At 45.6% G+C, this 20,212-nt stretch overlaps 2 protein-coding genes and 1 long non-coding RNA gene across 9 annotated transcripts in view; 2 read left to right on the forward strand and 1 right to left on the reverse strand.

The window, feature by feature from the left end:
• The first annotated feature begins 2,720 nt into the window (after nucleotides 1-2,720).
• ACADL (acyl-CoA dehydrogenase long chain) lies at nucleotides 2,721-16,085 on the forward strand. Its single transcript, XM_072341626.1, has 11 exons — nucleotides 2,721-2,885; nucleotides 3,638-3,799; nucleotides 4,861-4,998; nucleotides 5,419-5,583; nucleotides 6,538-6,604; nucleotides 7,285-7,449; nucleotides 8,087-8,188; nucleotides 9,406-9,519; nucleotides 11,973-12,100; nucleotides 14,894-14,980; nucleotides 15,509-16,085. The coding sequence occupies exons 1-11, from the start codon at nucleotides 2,812-2,814 to the stop codon at nucleotides 15,600-15,602; spliced, it is 1,296 nt and encodes a 431-aa protein (XP_072197727.1). The 5' UTR covers nucleotides 2,721-2,811; the 3' UTR covers nucleotides 15,603-16,085.
• Nucleotides 16,086-16,416: 331 nt separating this feature from the next.
• KANSL1L (KAT8 regulatory NSL complex subunit 1 like) overlaps nucleotides 16,417-20,212 on the forward strand; it is a 55,491-nt gene continuing 51,695 nt past the window's right edge. For 3 of the 6 annotated variants that reach the window (XM_072341486.1, XM_072341491.1, XM_072341492.1), the window contains exon 1: nucleotides 16,417-16,529. The gene's annotated coding sequence lies outside the window, so the exon portion shown is untranslated. Of the gene's footprint in view, nucleotides 16,530-17,030; nucleotides 17,152-19,739; nucleotides 19,871-20,212 lie in introns of those variants that run through there. The other 3 variants (XM_072341490.1, XM_072341487.1, XM_072341489.1) reach the window with 3 other exon arrangements.
• LOC140254676 (uncharacterized) overlaps nucleotides 17,065-20,212 on the reverse strand; it is a 45,389-nt gene continuing 42,241 nt past the window's right edge. For both annotated transcript variants that reach the window (XR_011904286.1, XR_011904287.1), the window contains exon 8: nucleotides 17,065-17,203. This is a non-coding gene — a long non-coding RNA (uncharacterized lncRNA). The remainder of the gene's footprint in view (nucleotides 17,204-20,212) is intronic.

The raw sequence follows: 20,212 nt of genomic DNA on the forward strand, positions 1-20,212 counted from the left end.
GCTAGCAAGAAAGCAGTAGAACTACCAACTGATATAACCCATTGCTGATGGTTGGGTTTTTTCATTGTCTACTAGGCAAACAATTTGAGCCACGAGGAGATAAGCTGTATGAGGAGCCGGGAAAAGGGGAAACAGCCAGGACTGAAAGAAAACAATGTATTTGTCCCATGAATGTCTTTAGGAATGAGGAGACATGTTGGCCAGAGGTACATGGTTTCAGCACTTGCATTTGCTGTGATGTGAAAAGGAGAGAGCTGTGGATGAGGAAGGAGATGTTAATTTACTCTGAGGCTAGGAGAGACCCACCCATGAAGTATCGGGTTGGTTTTCTGAAGGGATTAAGGTGTCCTCACCCTTTTGGGAATTCTCTGTGCTGTTTTTGTTGCTGTCATCCAACAAAGGTGTGGCAGTGGAGAGTCACAGGAGAGGTGAGCAATGCATTGAGCACTCCGCTTCCCCCAGGATGGAGCAACATGTAGCAACCAGGCCAGCTGAGTCAGAAAAAGGGACAAATGATATGGAAGACTTCATTGCAGCACGGGAATTTATGCCTGTGCTTCCTGATCAGAGCTTAAAGTACCTTACAAGCAATCTTAGTACTCACTGCATTCTATACATCCTGCTGGTTTCAGTAGAGAAGGCTACAGAAGAAACAAATCAAACACTTCTTCAGACAAACAGCCTGCAATATGGATTTGCAGGGGATCCGCTTAAGCTATCTGTCTGGTAGGGCTTCGGCCTGGCGTGACTCTTCCCCATTAGGGAGATCACGGCTGCAATACCTTTCCTCAGTGTAGCAGTGCCAAGGTCAGTGGAGAGTCATTCCTGAACACAAGTGCAGTTAAGTTATCTCCTACAGGCAAACTCCTATGCATGCAACTTCAAGTTACAATGATGATGGCCAAATTCTTATTGGTAATGGCAGGTAGGGCTGCTTTTTGTGGCTTCATAAGGGACAGAGTAGCCATTAAGAGAAGAAACTTCAGTCAGTGAGTAGCCTGAATAATGTCTCAGCTCAGGAACACAGACAAAAGTTGTAGATTACTTATTTAATAGGAAAAAATAAAGAAAAGCATATAATTGGATCCATTTGCTTGATACCTTCATCATTTTTTTTTCTTGCAATAGGAAGACAGCAAAGAATACCTCTAAGAAAAGAATTCCTTTCACAGGAATATGACTTGAATATACTTGTACAGTCTTTGTACTTGGAGATGAACAACAGGGACATTGTGACCAAAAATGAGAACAAATTTCATTTCAACTTGTCTTACCCACAGAGCTTTACTTGAACGCTTTTTCTCCAGGTAACCTACCACTTTCTCATTTATTCACTTGCATTTTCCAAGGCCACATGCAATTTTGCAGCTAGATAATGCTTTAAATTACATTCCCTGTAGTAAGCACACTCAACATTGTTCTGAAGAAAGCAAGCACTGTAGAGAACATGGCCCTTTCCAGCTGGAACAATGACCTATGAACACTGGAAATCATGAAAAAGCACATAAACAGAGGCTCAAAATGGAATGTTTAGCCAAATCAATTTGTAACAAAGCCCAAATGTCACAGTGACAGTAATACACTGTATTAGAGACCGCTGAACTGGTGCCTTTGTGTCATGCTGGCAACACGGTGAGGGCTGGGCATCAGTGGGGGGTCTTGCTAGATTTCTCCAGTGGTTTGCAGTCTCAAAGGAAGTCTGCTGCTAACCAAATAATATGAGAGCAGGAGAGCTGAAAGTTGAGGAGAATCTATGGCAATGGATGTATGGCAGCCTGTATCCCTTGCTTGTACTGAAGCTTGTTCATACCAGAGGTCGGAAAGGACAGATGTGCCATTTACTGGCAGGGCAGACAGCTATATAAAAGAGAATGCATTAACACAGAGAGGTGGAAAACAAAATCAGACTCACCCTGTGACCGTGCCCACATGATGAATGGAGAGGCAGGGAGCAGACCGAGCTGTCACTTAACCCAGAGTGTGCTGTTCCTCTGCAAAGTCCTGCTAGGCCGTGGTAACGAAAGCACAGTCCCAAACTGGAATAGCATCTGAAAGGCCAGCAGTGTGTCTTCACTTTCTTCTCTGCTGTGATTCCTGTTTCTGTCCTGTTTTCTGCAAAAATAACAAGAAATACATTGTTCTTAATGTCTAGATTGTTTAAAACCACCTTTCTTCCCTCTTAGAAAAACATGCTATGTTATCGAAGTGCCACCGAAGCACTTCCTGACCTCAGGAGCAGACAGGGGAAGCCAGGGACACCACCTGGGTGTCGGACAGGCATTGATGTCCTCGGGGAGGCAGGGCTGATGTTCAGGCAGGCCCAGCCACATAGACGTGCCTCTGCTGCCATCTCCTGGCCTACTGTGGGAGTGCAGCGCTGCGGACCCCAAAAGGAGGGATTTTGAGTAACTGTACGGCAGGTTTAGAGCACAGAAACACCGGTAGGTGGCGGTCGGCGACTACTTTTCAGGCAGGGTTTCAGCCGCGCTCGCCCCGCTGCGAGCAGGATTGCTTTCCGTGCGATTTCCAAACCGCGTTTAGGGAAAAACGCAAACAGTTTTATCCTAATCCCGTTGTAAACAGGGCGGATTAGAAGGAATCCCCAACTCGAACATGTCTTAATCATACCGACGGGGATTGCGTGCCCGTCTGCGGGAACGGAAACACTTCCTTTTACAACACACCGAGGACGGGCGCGGCGCCCACGGGTGCAGCCACCCGCGCAGCCACCCGGGCAGCGCCGCTCTCCGTCCCCGCGGCGCGGCTCCGTTGCGCGGCCCCGCACTGCCCCCCGCCACACCCCGACGCAAGATGGCGGCGCGGCTGCTTCGCCTGCGTGGGCTCCTGCGGGACAGCGGCCGGAGGGCCTTCTCCTCACAGCCCAGGTCGGCGGGAGCGAACGGAGCGGTTCTGGGGGCTGCGGGACGGCGCTGGGGGTTGCGGGGCGCCCCTTTGGCGCGGCGTGGGGCTGTTGGGACGGAGAGGTGTCGCGGGGCCGGCTGCGTGGGCTGCGTGCGGGTGTGCGTTGGTGGGGCTGGTTACGGGGTACGTATATACAGGGGTATATCTCGTACGTGCTTGTGTGGCTATGTAGGTGGTGGGTGCGTGTGCGTATATGTGTGTATATGTGGCTTTGTGCTGTGTGTGTGCGTGACAGGAAGGCTGCGGGCCTGAATGCACACGTACGAGCACACGCACACATGTATGTGTACATACATACGCACCCTTGCTTGCAGGGAGGCAGCTTGGATCCTCCGTGGCACGCTGGGCCCGGTGGTTCAGCCATGGCTGTACAGAGGGCAGGCTGCCCTTTGCCCCACTTCCTGGCTGACAGCAGGCGGCAGCAAGGCTTGACCTTGCTTGCCCTACTGCACCAAGGGGCTGTGGGGCCCGAGTGCCCTTGTGCCACCCTTGAGCTGTGCCAGCGTGGGGTGCTGGCAGAACAGCAGCCCAATGCTGCAGGCCCAGCGGGCCCTGCACTCTGAACAACTCAGTGTGCCCATAGATGTGGCTCAATAGAGCTGTAAGTAGCTTTATAAATAATCCCTGTTTGCTAGGCAGGTGTTTCCTTCCTTTACAAAGGGCTGTAAAACAGGGTGTGCCTGCATCCAAGCCGATGTTGGCTTCTCTTTCTCAGCCCTGCGCCAGCCGAGCAGCATGGCACGAAGCGCCTGGAGCCTTCTTCTGCTAAGCGTTTAACTGACATTGGCACCCGGAGGATCTTCTCGTCGGACCACGATATCTTCAGGGAGAGCGCCAGGAAGTTCTTTCAGGAGGAAGTGCTGCCTTTTCATACAGAGTGAGATACCTTTAAAATGTTCCGGTTTTTTAAATAATTTGCTTTTTTTCCCCTCCCAAAATAAGCGCTTTCAGGTGTTATTCACTATGACAAGATAAACAAGATATTTGTTTTCAATAACAGGACTCGATTGAAACGAACCTGCCTATAAGGTTCATCAAAAGTCACCGATCGCTCTGAGCTGGCACCTTTGTTGCAGGCCTACGAGCAGGACAGATGGAGTTTGTACAGTTGCAGCTGGTGTTTCCCTGTTTGTGCACTGTCTCATTGAAGTGGAGGGGGTACATTTTCCTTTGTCTTTTATTAGAAAGACTTCTGGTGCAGCTTTGTGAACAGGTATTGCGTCTGCTCAAGGTTAATTATGATCCTGTTTGCTGACACAACAGTTTCTTCAGGTGACTGGAACAAGTTGGACTTGTGTTCTTGCATCACAGCCGAGACCTATGAACCATTCTGTTCTCACACCTTCCAAATAAACAAGTAGGCTTCAGGCGTAGTGTACCAGTTAGCTGGGCCTATGTGGAGAGACTGCTGTGGCATCAGCAAATGTGGATGAGCAAGAGGAGAAAATGCTTTTGTGATAGGTGACATTGAGACAGTGGTGACCCTCAAAGTAGGGGACAAAAAAAGCCCACAAAGGTGGTCTTTAGAGAGAGACAGTTACCATTGCCAGCGCAGGAGCAGAAACTCTGGTTCTGGCTAAATCTCCAAGATCCTGCTCTGGTGCTCAGACCGAGACGCAGCACAGCCTTGCATAACGAGTCATAGAGTCATCAGGTTTACATGTTGGAAGCCGGGATTCAGATATAGTTGGTATCTGTGTCATGCCAGTGGCATTTGTGAAGAATGGAAAACCTGTTATTAAGCCATCACTTCTTAGCTGGGAAACTTAGTTGTCACAGCACTCTGTATGCTGCGTTGTGCGTTGCTGAGACTGAAAGCCACTCTACCAGGCAGCGAAAACTTGCTGCGGGCCCTCTAAGATGAAGCAGCAGCCATGCCAAATGGGAGGTAGCACACGGAGAATTTAATGGCTATCTCTGTTCTTACGCTGTTTGCAGGTGGGAGAAGGATGGCCAGGTGAGCAGAGAGCTCTGGGAAAAAGCTGGACAGCAAGGTTTGCTGGGTGTTGCTATTGCTGAGAAACATGGAGGCATCGGAGCGGATATTCTCTCCTCAGCCGTGCTCTGGGAGGAGCAGTAAGTACTGGGCACCTCAGGAACAGTTTGATTCCAGTTATCCATGGACTGGTTTTTCCTTTGTTTCGCCTTTCATATGATTTCATCATTGCTTACAGACATCAACATCAGTAATAAAAACGCGTACAAATCCCTTCAGCTTTATGCATTTCAGGTGATTGTTTAAATAATAAATGCCATCGTGCTCTACTGTGGTTGAGGGAAGCATTTTGATTAGGCTGGTAGGCTACACAATGACCTGGCTTTGAAGATACATTCTGTAAATAACAGAGCAAATGCTACAAGTTCACATTATGTCCAAGATGTCTGTGTTTAGGGCTTGCTTTCACTGTTGGGTCTGCGTTGTAAAGGTGTGAAGTTCACTGTTTACATTTCTGTAGCGTTGCTGCCTGAGCTGTTTTGTTTTTCCTCACTCCCCAGGATGTACGTCAACTGTACTGGCCCAGGATTCAGCCTTCATTCCGATATAGTCATGCCCTACATTGCAAATTATGGCACTGAAGAACAGATCAAACGCTTTATTCCTCAGATGGCTGCAGGCAAGTGTATTGGTGCTATTGCCATGACGGAGCCTGGGGCTGGCAGGTAAGCTAAAAATAAAGAGAGATGGTTATAATCTTACTTGCTGTCTGCTGCTTTCTCAGTGAAAGGGATTCATGAGCATCCAGGTTATGCGGACATCCTAATAACTGGGCGATATCCCAGAACAGGGAGGGCCTCTTTACAGATCACTCTTCTGCAGCTTTGCCAATGTGAGATACTTGCTCAGAATCAGTTTCCTTATTGTCTCACGATGAACAAATTTACTTTGTATTTCCTTTTATGGTCTGAGATAAGGTTAATAATCTGTTTGTCCTGCGAATATACCTTTAGTATGATATGTAATCACGAGAAGGTTACATCAGTAAAGATGGCTTTACTTCATTAGTATTAATTTTTGCTGTGGAACAAAATGCTGGGTTTTTTTCTGTGCTTTTTTCCCCCTCTGAATCCTTTCAAACAGATGAATGTTGCTGCTTTACTGACATTGTTGAAGGGCAGACAGCACATATTCTGAATAAACTCAGGTGATCTGGCCATTTTCCACAACAGAGAGGAACAGGTGAAGAGCAAAACCTTTTAGTGTCATGCTTCCACAGGGAGTCGATGTTGGCTGTATTTTTTTGCAGTCCCTCCTCATTAAAACTGAGCATGTTCAGAAGATGTTTTGTTTGACATTTGTCTTCTGAAGCATATCAGCGTAAGGGGATGCTGACTTCTGGTATCAGCACTACATCACACCGCTTCCCACAGGCAGATCCATTAAAGGGGGGCCTCATGCTCTTGTATGATAGCACACATTTATCATCTCTTTCTGCAGCAGGCTTTTGATTTCTGTGTTACTGCAAACCATTTCTCTGTGTGCCATTATCCTCCTGTGCGTTTTCTCTGACTGCATGCCTTGATGGTGTGAAGTCCACTTCTTGTGGGGTAGCATTCAAGGTACAAATGACAGCTTCTGCAACAATTTCTTGAAGGGTTTTTTGAATTCCATTCTAGTGACTTGCAAGGAGTACGGACTTACGCAAAAAAAGATGGAAGTGACTGGATTCTGAATGGGAGTAAGGTAAGAAACAGGCATGTACGTCCCCCATAGCCTGAGAAGAGGTGTGCTGCAATGAAAGCTGTGGGAACTGTTCAGAAACTCGTATTAGGAGAGCAACATTAGATGCTGTGCTTATGCTTTCAAGCTATTACAGAGTTGGTGTGTGCAAATAAATCTGTACGTACAGATGTCTGTAAATATACTTGCTCATTGTGTGTGGTTGAAGTCAAGCAGGAGAGATTGCTTATTTCTTCTGGTGGTGTTAGGATGAGTTATGTTGACAAGCAGATGGATTATTCTGCAGAACTCTTGAGAGCAGTTGTTAGTAGAGGCCATTGGCAGTTTTGCATTTTATACCTTACTAGTTTATTAAAAAAGAAAACCTCTCTTTCTTATTTGATGTCTACGCCTGATAACTCCTTCCTTCATTAGCAGAGGGCAGATGGAAGAAATGGATCTGTGCATTCTTTCTCTTCACAATTCTCACCACACAACACCTCTCACATTTTGTAATTTCCTCTTAGACAGCACTTTAGACTTCCTGAATAATTAAAATGCTTAAACCTCGCCTTTCAGTTTACCTATGAAAGCTTCCACATGCTAATGGTTTTCTTTCTATTGCTTGATGATCTCTTCTAATGCCTGTCCACTTTGCTTGTTGCGTTATTGCAAGCTGTGCTGGAATTTGTTTGTTTTTACAGACTTTCATCACTAATGGTTGGATGTGTGACATGGTGATTGTGGTTACGGTTACAAACCGAGAGGCTCGATCTCCTGCTCATGGAATCAGCCTTTTTCTGGTGGAAAATGGAATGAAAGGCTTCACGAAAGGACGCAAGCTTCACAAAATTGGCCTGAAAGCTCAAGTAAGTTTGTGTATACGACATATAACACGACATGTATAAGACCTATAACACATAGTAGACTTTGGGGAAGTCTAAAATTGCTTGATGCCTTGCACTAAGCTTAATAAAGATAAAATGGAACAGTTATTTTAGTGCTGAAGCCTTAGAGCATAAAAATTACACATACAAAGTATGTATACTGAGTTTCCATATGGAAGTCTGAAGTACACAATGTGCAAGGAGAAGCTGGCAGCTGGATTTCTTCAGTCTGAGAAAGGTTGGAAAGATGGGATTCTATTTCTGTCTTCAGATACCTAACGGTTGGCTGTAGAAATGGAGCAGCACAGTTGAAAGGTGGCGAGGGACATAAACTGAGGAGACTTTAGTTGGTTATTAAGAAAAACCACCATAAAAATGATGTGATAGCAGAACCAGAGGCTCAGAGCAGTTGTGGGGCCTCTCACTTGGAAGCACCAGGAAGTGAAACCTGATAAGACCTTCAACTGCTGAAGGTTGAGTGCTTTGTCCATCTTTAAAGGGATGGACAACTTCAGAAGGACCCTCTCAACCTAAACAGTCCTATGACTTAATGGGGAAAAAACGTGGAATGCAGAGATGAGAATGTCAGACTATAAACTGTCCTTTAAAATCTTCTTAGGACACAGCAGAGCTGTTTTTTGAAGATGTGCGGTTGCCAGCAAGTGCCTTGCTTGGGAAAGAAAACAAAGGCTTCTATTATTTGATGTCAGAGCTCCCTCAGGTAAGAGCAGCGGAAATGTTTGCCGTCTCTGAGAAGAACATGGACACAAGTTTTTATCACTGCAAGAATCTTGGAGATGATGGATCTTGGAGAGCCTCATGTGGTTCAGGGTGGCTGTGAGCAGCATCCCACCGATTTTACTGCTTTTTACCTGAAGTATGCTACTTGTAATGCTGAAAAGCCAAATTCTTTGGGCGTTGGCAATGGTGTTGACATTTCACTAATTCAAAGTCAGCAACACAGCTATTGAAGAACCTGAGCTTAGATTAAAGGGTTTGTTGGGTTTGGGTTTTTTTGTATATTTCTACTGTGGAACCATTTCTCTTAGCAAACAATGTTCAGCTTGGAAGATTGCATTTGGCATTCTCTTCAAAGAAAAAAGCAAGCACTGCTGTCTTAGCTTTTCATCTTGTAGAAGCATATTAAAGATGCAAGAACTTATTTCCTTATCCATAAAGCAAAGTAACTAAGTTGTTACCTAGATACCTCTAGTGAAAATAACAAAGACTGACTGGCTGAAGTTTTGGAATGATCTAGGAGGAAAAAGGGGCAATGTGGTTTTTCAAAACCTGACTGTGCTTTGTCCGAACTCTGACTGGCTCATCTGGTAGAGATCGTGTGCCTTTACTCTTAGGCTGTAAGTAAACATGAAAAAATATGAAGCCTGATTAAAGGAAATCTTCTGCTTGAAAGAAACAAATGCAATTGCAAGCAGGTTCAGAGGAATGCACCAGATATTTTAGTAGTGCTAAAAGCAACTGTTGTCTCTGTTTATCAACACATTTTGTTGAAGAAAGGGACAAAAAACCAGCCACTGTTCTTATGTAGGTTTTCTTTTTTTAAGAAGTATCCTACTGAAATTATTCAACGTGGGATTTTTGTTTTAAACTGAGCAGCAAAATCTGATAATAAAACAGATTTTGATATTAAGCTTTCAATCAGTAAGAGCCCTGTGGTTGTCACATATCTTTTACTGGGACATTGTTCCACCAGGGGAGTCACCAAAAAGCTTTAAAAATGAGCTTTGGACATGGAAACATTTGGCCTGGTCACTAATATCAGGGTGTCTGTTTTGATCTCTGATGTGCCTTCTACCTCCCACCTTCAGTGAGCAACACTGAACATCTGACTTCCAATTATGTATTTACATACGTGCATCTAATGAACAGGAGTGTAGGACTAACTCTACTGGATTCTGTGATTCTCTGTTCCTAAAGGAAAGACTGCTGATTGCTGATATGGCTCTTGCCAGCTGTGAATTCATGTTTGAAGAAACAAGAGATTACGTGAGGCAAAGGAAAGCTTTTGGGAAGACAATTGCACACTTGCAGGTGAGTTAGAACAGGGAGAGCTGTAAAGCAGATGCACAGGGGAATTGATGTACATTTGTGTATGTATAACATCAAGCAAGAAAAAGTCCCTGGACTGTTAGTAAAGGGCTGCTTGCTGAGGCTTCATTGCACTTTGGCTGCTGTCTCTCTTAATGCCCATTGTTTGCAAAAGTCGCAAAAGACAATGCTTGTATTTTAACGTTAAGGAATCCTAAAGCAGTAATGCTTGTGGAAAGAAAAAATACAGGCAGAAATTACTGGCTTTGTGCTGGTTACTCTTAGGCTTGCATTTTACCATCTGAAGTCACTAATCACAGAGTATATTTTAACTGCTTGCATTTCTTGATCTACTTGGGGTGCTGTACACTACAGAGGAGCTTGGTGTGTGTGCAGCTACGTCATTCATCTACCCATAATGTGCTACAGCAGCATGAACTTTATGAGACTGATGCTGTGATGGTCCCCAAGCAGTGACCTTAATGCTTGAATGCCTGCAAAGGTGTTTTATGTCCAGCTTTATAGGTATTGTAACAAGATTCCTCACCTACCAGGTAGACAGATATTCAAGTGATTGCATTGTAAAACTATTGGATCATTCACTGTAAATACAACTTCCCCATAAAGTAGTAGTTAAATTGTATTTTGAGGTGTGCCTACACTGCCTAATTGCTGTCATGAAGCACAATAACATGGAAAGAAACATTTGCCATTAGAATTTCCCTGAAAATCTATTAGGCCTGAAACCAACCAAGCACCAGAAAGATTGATTTATAAGATAGGAATTGCTCCTTTTTTCATTATGAAACACTCTAAAAACAATTGGAACTGGAGTATGTCTGTTTTTCTTTTGAGAGTTCCTTTGTCAAAATAAAGTCTTTAATCGTTCTGAGTAGCAGCAGAATTGAGTTCCTTAGGGGCTGGAATGTTAGGTAACCAGGAGCTGTGATCTTTCTTTCTTTTTAAACTTAACATTGAGAAACAGCAGAATTTAGTATGTCCAGTGAGCAGCTCTAACACAGAAAGAATACGCTATTTATGTAGGTGTGGAATGCTTTCTCATCATAGTACTTCACTGTGCAGAGGCCTCCAAAATAATACTGTTTCTTAGTATAATCCATTCCCAACACCAGGAGGCCCATATTAATAAAGTACAATATTTATGGGAAAAAAATAATAATCCATTCTTGCATACCTTTTCCTGTTTGCACTAGAACATGCACATCAAAAATCCTTTCTAATTAGAGCTGTGTCTTGCCCAATTCATTTAGTTGTATTACAGTACAGAGTTGGGATTTGGTTATACTAACTTTGAAGGAAAGCAAAAAGGCCTTTTCTTTAGATGTTTAGAACTGTGAGATCAGGAGAAGTTTCTGTTCCTAAGAGGTGACTTTTATTCCCCTTTCCTACCAGAACTGCCAGGAGGCAGTTACGTGCTGCCTTAACTGGCTTTAGGTACCCTTCATAGTGGGCTTCACCTGCCAGGCTGCATTGAGTGAAAGGGGATTGTTTGGGCCAGATATACATAAGCTGCTCCAAATGTAATGCCTACTATCTATTGTCATGGTAACTACAACAGATCCAATAAGCACAGTAACCCTGATAGAGCAAATTCTTAGCTACAAAACACAATTTTTCAACATAGTCACCACCAATAGCTGTGCATCTTCACCAGCAATGAACAAGAGCCTGCATGCTGCCCTCATCAAAACACGCACCAGCAGAGGTGACCCAGCATCACCACTGCTGAAACACACCACCCACCTCTCACTGTGCTCTCCTCTGTTGTTCGGCCTTCATAAACATTCAGCGAGCATCAGTGAATGCTGGTAGGCACAACTTGTTCTGCATTGGCAGACACCGTTCTGTTAGATTGCCCCTCTGCTGCTGTCTGTCACATGGCAACAAAACATAACAGGGCCACAGGTTGGGCATACCTGATCTAAAATATCTCTTTCAGTATGACAGAACTCAGCATCAGGAAACTTTCGGATAGTTTGTCTGAAACTACCTTTGTTTTTCCTCAAAATGTTTTGTTCGTCACTTGCACTCTGAAGAGCTGAATGCTCAGCAAATGCAGCCAATGCACAATGACATGTTACTAACTCGGCTGGAAGCTCATTCTCTCACAGGAGAAAAAAAGACAGTAGCAAAGCTCCCAGCACCTCCTACTCTCCAGGAATGTGTTTCCAGGCATTTGGGGGGTTCCCCATGATGTCATGTTTTGACTTGTTTGGCAAGTTAAAGAGCAGTAATTTTCCCTAATAAGACTGGTAGAGATGTAAATGTATGGAAAACAAACTGCATTTAGATGTAAAGATACAAAGCTGCTTGAAATAGAGATTTTGAACAGAAACGCTTCTAGAAAATACTTCCCTTTCTACCTCAAATAGAGCTAAACGGTACTACTTCTGCTCTTTCTTTCCTCTGCTTCCTCTGTCCGCTTCCAAAATAAGACGGTGCAGCACAAGTTGGCAGAAATGAAAACGAACATTTGTGTGGGCCGAGCCTTTTTGGACAACTGTTTGCAGCTGCATGCAGATAAACGCCTGGACTCCCCCACAGCTTCTATGGCAAAGTACTGGTATGTAGTTAAAGTAATTGGGAAGTGTTACTTATGTGATCTTGACAGGAGTCTAGTAATAAAAGCACTGAACTGCTCAGATTTAAACAAAAGATAAAATTACTGTCTGATTAATAACAACACGGTTGGTTTCTAAGAGAGGCCTTTAGCTTTAATTTCTGTGGAGCAATCCACAGCGGCCTTACTTGTTTTGAAAACCAGCACTGGTTAAAAGATCAGTTTCAAAGTTTTAACATGCTTTTAAGATAGGCTTCCATTAATAATAAAGATCAGCTTCAAGTACAAGTGAGCATTTCATAGACATTTAGAAAACTTCACTACAGTAATTTAAAAAATTATGTGTATATATTTAATCACAAGTTTATTTGAAGCTTGTGTGATCTAGAATACTTTTTAGTTAACATTACTTAGCTTTAGTAGATGTTTGGCCCAGATACTTTTTGAAGCTATTTAGTTTCAGGAAGAAATAGTTGGCTACAGCTATTGCTGTAATTGAGACTAAACAGTTCATTTCTTTATTGGCCAGAACTCCTCCTCCCTTCTTCCTCCACACTTGGTGCAGTTATCTGTTAACTGGGGCTTAACTGGGGAAATCTGGATGACTAAAGACATTGAAGAGTTATGTCACAAGAAATTGTAATCTGTGTAGTTTTGTTTCACTCACAAAGATAGGAGAAAAAGTACACCAAACATAAAGAAACGGCTTAGGGAAGTGTAGAGTAGCATATAATACAAGAATGGTGGTATAATAGTTAGTAAAAGGTTATCTACAGGAAAAACTCACCAAATCGGAGATCTTTAATCTAGATGGATAATGCTGAGGCAGGTCATCTAAACTCCACAAAGAAACAATCTGCAAAAGAGAAGCTGCCTTAGTGGTGGTCAGCCCTTAAATGAAGTCTAGGAGAGGTGGAGTCAGGCTTCCAGGAGCACACCTGAATCACCTTCACCTGTGCTCCCACAGCTGACCCGACACTGGCCTCAGCTGATTAATCAGAGGTTCAGGCTATGATTACCAATTTCCTATACAGACAGAGGTTTTCTCAGATTCTAAGCTTTCAGAATTAAATGTAGAAGTAGTATGCAGAAAATGCTGAGGGAATCCAGTGAGAATCTTTACAATGAAAGGAAGGATTTTGTTTGAATACTATTTCTGGCACTTCTTACCTAGAAGTACCAGGTACGTATGCAGAGGCATTCTGCTCTGAGGAGGGAACAGCTGACGTGCCAGCTCAAATGGACACTTACTTCCTCAACAGATTTTCCAAAGCAAGGAATTTGAAACTCCCCCGACCCACTACAGTTTGTTGTGCATTTACCCGTTCTCTAATAGTGTTCCTGTGACTCCGTCCCATAGATCCCTTAGATGGTTTAGAAAGTCCTTGAGTGCAGAATTGCTCATGTTTCAGGAGACAATCTCCTGTTTGTTTTGCTTATAACCTGTTGCACAGTCAGTGACTTGAGTTAGAGGCGTGATGACTTCAGAATGTAGTGTTAGTATCTCCCTCCTGATACCTTGTGAAAGATTTGTACTTTTCATTTTGTGATGACTGGTTATATTATGTAGCTGAATACAGAAGTATGTTTGAGGGATAGTTGAAGTACCTCCCTGCTGCATGTTTAAAATAAATACACTAAGAATTCAACAGGGAGGATGGCAAGGAATCATAGAATCACAGAGTGGCCTGGGTTGAAAAGGACCACAGTGATCATCCAGTTTCAACCCCCTATGTGCAGGGCCACCAACCAGCAGCCCAGGCTGCCCAGAGCCACATCCAGCCTGGCCTTGAATGCCTGCAGGGATGGGGCATCCACAGCCTCCTTGGGCAACCTGTTCCAGTGCGTCACCACCCTCTGGGTGAAAAACTTCTTCCTAAGATCCAACCTGAACCTCCCCTGTCTCAGTTTAAAACCATTCCCCCCTGTCCTGTCACTGTCCACCCTTGTAAACAGCCGTTCCCTTTCCTGTTTATGTGCTCTCTTCACGTACTGGAATAAGAGAGTCTCAAGTTCTTTCATGCAAAGCAGTTGACTCAAACAGTCATCTTATGTTGCCACTCTGAAGGTCTGTTTTTTGGGGGGTTTTTGGCTTTTTTTTTTTTCCCCACATCACTTTTGCTTGAACTCTCAGTGCAGTTAAAATCGTAAGTGTTCCTTTGTCTGTTTTTCCTTGATTGAAATAACGTGAAGTATGTAGTTTGCTAGAGGCTGAGATGCAGGACATCAACTTCACATGGTGTGTTATCAGTCATCTTCTAGAGGGAGGGGTCATAAAACCAAATGCTTTATAGAAAATGTTTAATGATGGAGTAAATGAGAAGCTTGCAGTGAGCAGTCCTATTTAAGAATTAAAGTATTTTGGAGTGTTGAAAGCTATAAAATATTTTGAGGACAATAAAGTATTTCCTGATGATGGTGATATTCAAAGAGCCTGGAACAGAAGGGTTTGATAAGAAGGATATGCCAACATGCATATTGTCTATTAATAGAACCAACAAAAGAAGTTTTTTGGCTGGTGAGGAAGGTAAACAGGCTTGTTTGTTTTGAAAGCTTCCGTTCTCTGAGAGCACATAGACAACAAATCTTAATGCTTTTCAATTCAATATATTAATTTTTCATCGTGGAGGAAGAAAAGTCACAATTGGAGTGTTTGAATGGCCAATGCTTTAGACTGGTTATACAGAGGAAAAAAAAAACAGCCCAGTGGGGTGTATTTTTGTTAGCTTATCTGTATCTGTTAATTTTTCATAGCATGCATCCTGCTAAAAACAGTTTTCTTCTTGACCATTTAAGGGCGTCTGATCTCCAAAACAGCGTAGCAACTCAGTGTGTGCAAATGCACGGAGGCTCGGGGTACATGTGGGAGTATCCGATTGCAAAGTAAGTGCACCGTTTCAGACCTGACTGCTGAAGGACTGCTAGCCAAATAGAATGCGGCCCTTCTTACATATACTCGTCAGTTGTTTTGTGTTAGTACCGATTGACTGTTCCTTTTCTCATCGTGTTTATTGAAAGGCAGTCATCTGTACAGATGTCTGTGTGAGGCTTTTTTTTCCTGATTCTCCAAGTAATTCATAAGCTGTTGTGCAGTCTGTCTCTTTTTCAGGGTTGTTCTTATAGAAGAAAATACCAATTGAAAAAGAGAAATAGTATTTATTATTATTATTATAAATAAAGGAGCTGGTTTGCATGTTTTCTTGCTGGAATTATATGTGTATGCATGGAAATGTTGGTCAGCCTAAAGCTTGCATAATGTTATAGAATAACAAATTGCCTCATCAGGACCATGAGTGGTTATGTTCACATTTTGTCCCCTCTTAAATGGAAAACCTGGGGGACTTGCATGGAGAGATTTGCTGTTCCCAGGAATCCTTCATTGAATCTTTCCTTCTTTTTTTTTCCTCTCAGAGCTTTTGTGGATGCCCGTGTTCAGCCCATCTACGGTGGCACCAATGAGATTATGAAGGAGCTGATTGCCAGAGAAATTGTCGGTGACAACTAAGGCAGGTGCTGGCTGCCTGGAGAACCTTCCAGAACACCTTTATAGTAATACATGAGATTAAAATCAGACATCGGAATGTAAGTAAAGGAGGTGGATGTAGTGTATCATACTCTTTCAAAGGAGAGAAGCCTGTTGAAGTGGTAGCAGCAAGAAAGTGCTCCTAAGCGGGATTTCTGATGCTTAAATTGAAAGGTCATTAAATAGATTTGGATGAGACTGACTTCCCCTGACGTGTTAGTGAAAGGAGTACTATGGGTAACTGAAAGTTACATTGACTGTACCCTTTGCTGTTTGGGATTAAATCTTGCCTCCACACAAGCCCGTTTGTGATGGATAAGTGGGAGCAGAACGCTGGTGTGAGGGGGAGGCCGGGACCTTGTCACTGTCCATACACGGCTGCTTATTGCTGTCACCAGGGCGATACGTGCTTTAATCGCTGTGCCTTATTGGACAACCGTAATAAAGCATTTCTGTGCGCTCCGTGCCTCGGCTGTGTCACTTCACACCTCGCGGCCGGGAAGGACTCCGAGGTATTTTTCCAGGCGGGGGCAGCGCGGTGCCGGGCCTACAGCCGCGCTGTGCCTGGAAGCGCCGTGCGGGACGTTTCCTCGGCCACATTTCCGTCGGCGATCGCTCGGCGGGGCGCGGCGCGTCCCCGTCAGCACAGCGCGGCTCGGCCGGGACGGGGGCGCGCACGGCGGGCGGCTCGTCCCCGCACCCCGCCAATGGCGGCCGGCCCGGCCCCGCCCCCGGGAGCGGCAGCTCGGCCTCGTCCCGCCCCTCGGCGGCGGGCAGACCCCGCCCCGCGGACGCGCCGCGCTTTAGCTGGGCGCGGACTGTTCAACCGCGGCAGTGGGAGCCGCGCCGGGCGCCGCGCCGCGCGGGCTGGAGGCGGCAGCGCCGCTGTGGAGAAGCCGCCGGGCGGAGGCAAGCGCGGGGCGCGGCAGGGGACGGCGAGCGGGACGGGGCGGGCGGGAGGCGGCCGGCAGCGGGGAGCGCGGCGCACGGGCGGCGAAGCGCGGGGAGGGGGGGAAGAAGCCGCGGCCGGGCGGCGGTTAGTTCCCGCGGCGGTGGCGCCGGCGCGCATGCGTGAGGAAGAGAGCGCGTGGGGGCGGGGCGGCGCGGGGGGGTAACGGTCCGTGGGCGCGGGAGGCGGCGCCGTGCGGGAGGGGCCGCGTCGCCGCCCTCAGCCCGGCCTCTCGGCGCCTCGGGGGCGGTACCCGCCGCGCTCCGCCTCCTGCGCGGCCCGGAGCGGGAGTTTTCAGCCGCCCCGGGCGGTGGCTGAGGCGCCGGCTCCTCGTCGGCGGCGAGGAGCGGAGGAGCCGATCCCGAGTGAACAAATGTAAATACCGTGACCGAAGCCCCGTTACCTGTCAGCAGACGAGCGCTTCCTCGCCGCTCTCCGCCGTCCCGGCTGGGTAGAACGCTGGGCCGCGCTCCTCGCGGCGTGGAAGCCGGCTGCGTTCGGGAGCGCGCGATTTCCTCTGCGGCGCTGAGTGACGGGCGCGGGAGCGCGCGGCGCTGTCACAGCGCTTCGTCGGACGGCGAGGTACGAAGGCGTGAGGGGTCAGGTAGAGAGCGGGGCAGCGACGGGTCCTTCCCTATTGGTGGAGAAAAACGACTCCGTTATCATGAGGGAATGCTGACCAGCGTGGCCCTTTTGAGTCTGGTTTTATGATCGGAGCGGTTTGGGTGGTCTTAAACCGAAGGATCCCCCGGGGCTGCTTGCAGGATGGCAGGCTGTGCGGTCCTGTGTGCTGCTGGGAGACGTCCCACGTAATCCTGTTGTGCTTGGGGTTGAGTTTTTGGTGGGGGTTTTGTTTTGTTTTTTTTCCCCAGTCTATTAATAGAACCAAATGCTGAAACACTTAAATGCTCCTTGTGAGTAACTGGGCTGTGTTTGAACTGAAAACAAAGGCTGCCTGCTGAGATGATCTCTGCTAAAGCAGTCCCAGGTGTGCTAAATATGGATTTCTTCCCTTTTTCTTTCATGCTCCTAACCAGGACGTGCCCGGTGGGACCCATATCTCCTTTGTGGCCGTGGCTGCCAACTGCTCCATCAGCAAACGCAGGCCGTGCTATTGAGCTCTTCTCTCTGTTCTCAGCAATCCTTACAATCCCATAACTTTGGTGCAGACCAGGAGAGCTGGGTAAAGTTAGCCCCATGTGGCTGCCTCCTGCGGGGTGCAGCTCAAAACAGCTGCCCAAACCCAGCTCCATGGGCCCAGCCAGCTGAGGCGATGCCTGCCTGCCAGAGCAACGCTTTATTTTTGTCTGGTGCTAATCAGGGGCTGGCTGAGAGGAGCTGGGGCTCACAGGATGAAAGCCACTGTGCTCCAGGAAGCCAGCTCTGCTGCAGGTGCCCTTCGCAGGCCTTTAAATCAGCCCTCATCAGCATCAAACATAGTATTTTTGTACGCTCTTGGAACTCAGTTTTGGGTATTTCAGCAGATGCTGTCTGTTCCCAGTTGTTTTGCTTTCTGAGATGCTTGCTAGAGAAGGAATAAACATTAGAAGTTCACATATCCGAAATACAGCTTGCGTATGTTAATCTGAAATGCTATTTGCAGGTAGAGTAGGCCCTTGGATTTGGAAGCAGTAATAAAAGAATCTCTCCCTAGTGCCCAGGAATGTCATTATTAAGAGCATTTCAGGTAATTGGGATGACAAAAGCCATCCTTTTGCAACAAGAGAAGGCTGCTATAGAGCAGCTTTTGCAAACCCTCCAACAAATGGTTGCAGAAAAGAGAAGATAACAACAAAAAAAAGCAGCCACAAGTCAAACCAACTCTCCTTCCAAGCAGAAATCCCCCAAAAGATTGTCTGCAGTGTTATGCAGCCCAAGTGGTGGCGTTGTATAAAGGGGGGAGTCATAAAACAAGAGGACTATAAACAGAATCATCACTTTGCAGACTGGAGAAGGATTACCAGTCGTATTTCTTAGCAGAGTGCTTCTCGTTGCCAGCATGAAGACACCAGTTTCAGGATTTAGACAGATCCCAGTGATGGGGAGAGAAGGTTAGAGCAGTAAAATGCAGCATGAAGATAGAAATAAGCAAAGCAGCAGTAGAAAAGCAAGGGTAGCTGCAGGATTAGGGACTGGAAATTATGTTTAGTGGGGAGAGAAGGCAGCAGGGTGTGGGTCGGGGCAAACTGCAATCCCAGGCTATATCCTGCTGGGTAATTAAGGCATTAGGGAGGATAAGCATAAAGGCACTTTAAACATCAGTCACTATCCTGTGCATGTCTGTTGCTTGTTTCTTCCCTTCCCAGGTTCCTATTTTACATCAGCTTTTCTTCTTCCAGTACATTTTACTCTACCAAGTGAAATACGTATTGCACAGGTGAAAAGCAAAACATTTGCCAGCTTTAAAATTAGAACAGCAGAAATGCAAGTAGAACACAGTGGAAAAAGTTTACCTGAGACAAAAATAAAACCTTACAGAATGAAAACACAAGCTTTTCCTACAAACCAAAGGCTACTTGCCATCCGTGTCCTTGCTTTTCTTCTCTCCCCCAGAAGATAACAGGTCTGGCTTTGGAAATGCATTTCCAATAAGGGTGGAGTGAAATTATTTTTGCTGCTTTGTGCCAAAAGGAAATAAAGTGCGTCAGCATGAAAATTGTGCCATTTCAGTGGAGCCGAGCACTGCATCCTACCATAGTTTTTCTGTTTTTTTTTTCTTTTGCAGCTCATTCTTTGTAAAGTCTTTTTGATGTCACTGAGATGAGAGGAACACACCTGAAGTGACTCACACAGCTTCCTTGGGGCCCAGCCACTATGTAAAGCTGGCAAGTTAATGGATGAGGGTTTAGCTGTGGCTTTTTTCTTTTTGGAAGCATTTTTCTTTACTTTTTAGCTGCACTGTAGCATAGAACCTTTTGTCAGGTGGTGTACAGTTAGAATAATAAAAGCGTATAGTTGTAATTACAGAGTAAATGACTATCTAAGAAAAGACTCACCAGTGCTGAGGCTTTCAGTCAAGCTGGATGCTTACCAACACTGAGACTTATCACAAAAACTCCACAAAGAAGCAGCCTCCAGAAAGAGTGGCTACCTTAGTGGTGGTCAGCCCTTAAATGGGATATAGGAGAGGTGGAGCTTCCCCTTCAGGGAGCACAGCTGAATTACCTTCACCTGTGCTCATGAAGCTGACCTGTGGCTTGCTTCAGATGGTTAATCTGAGGTCCAGGCTGTGACCAACAGCTTCCCTTACAGGTGGATTGACCAGTGCTCTTTAGTTTAATGGCATTGGTTTAACTGGAAGGTACTTTGATTTTCCTTTTCTTTCCATCTTTCCCTGAAAAGAGGGGAGAAAAAGGTCCTTCAAACTAAACCAACTTAGCATAATTTGTTAATGGCATTTGTTGTGATTTAGGAGATTTCAAGCTGTGCCAAAAGGGGACAGAGTCCTCGAGGGGAATGTCATTTTGTGCAGCATAGCCTTCTACCTTTTCATAGGTATGAAATAAGTGTATCCACTGTAACTCCTTGTTTGCTTTGGGAGCATTGGTCCTGTGCATAAATGCGTCCTGGTTTTCCAGAGCAGCAGCCTGTCATTCTTAAAGCACTGGGTCTCACTGCTAGGTAGGATGAGAGTGAAAATCCT

This window comes from Excalfactoria chinensis, chromosome 7 (assembly GCF_039878825.1).
Source record: "Excalfactoria chinensis isolate bCotChi1 chromosome 7, bCotChi1.hap2, whole genome shotgun sequence".
Taxonomy (NCBI): domain Eukaryota; kingdom Metazoa; phylum Chordata; class Aves; order Galliformes; family Phasianidae; genus Excalfactoria; species Excalfactoria chinensis.

Coding starts and splice junctions, on each gene's coding strand:
- ACADL (XM_072341626.1), top strand. CDS start 2,812: ATGGCGGCGCGGCTGCTTCGCCTGCGTGGGCTCCTGCGGGACAGCGGC. Junction 3,800..4,860: donor GTGCTGCCTTTTCATACAGA/GTGAGATACCTT, acceptor CGCTGTTTGCAG/GTGGGAGAAGGATGGCCAGG. Junction 4,999..5,418: donor GCCGTGCTCTGGGAGGAGCA/GTAAGTACTGGG, acceptor CTCACTCCCCAG/GATGTACGTCAACTGTACTG.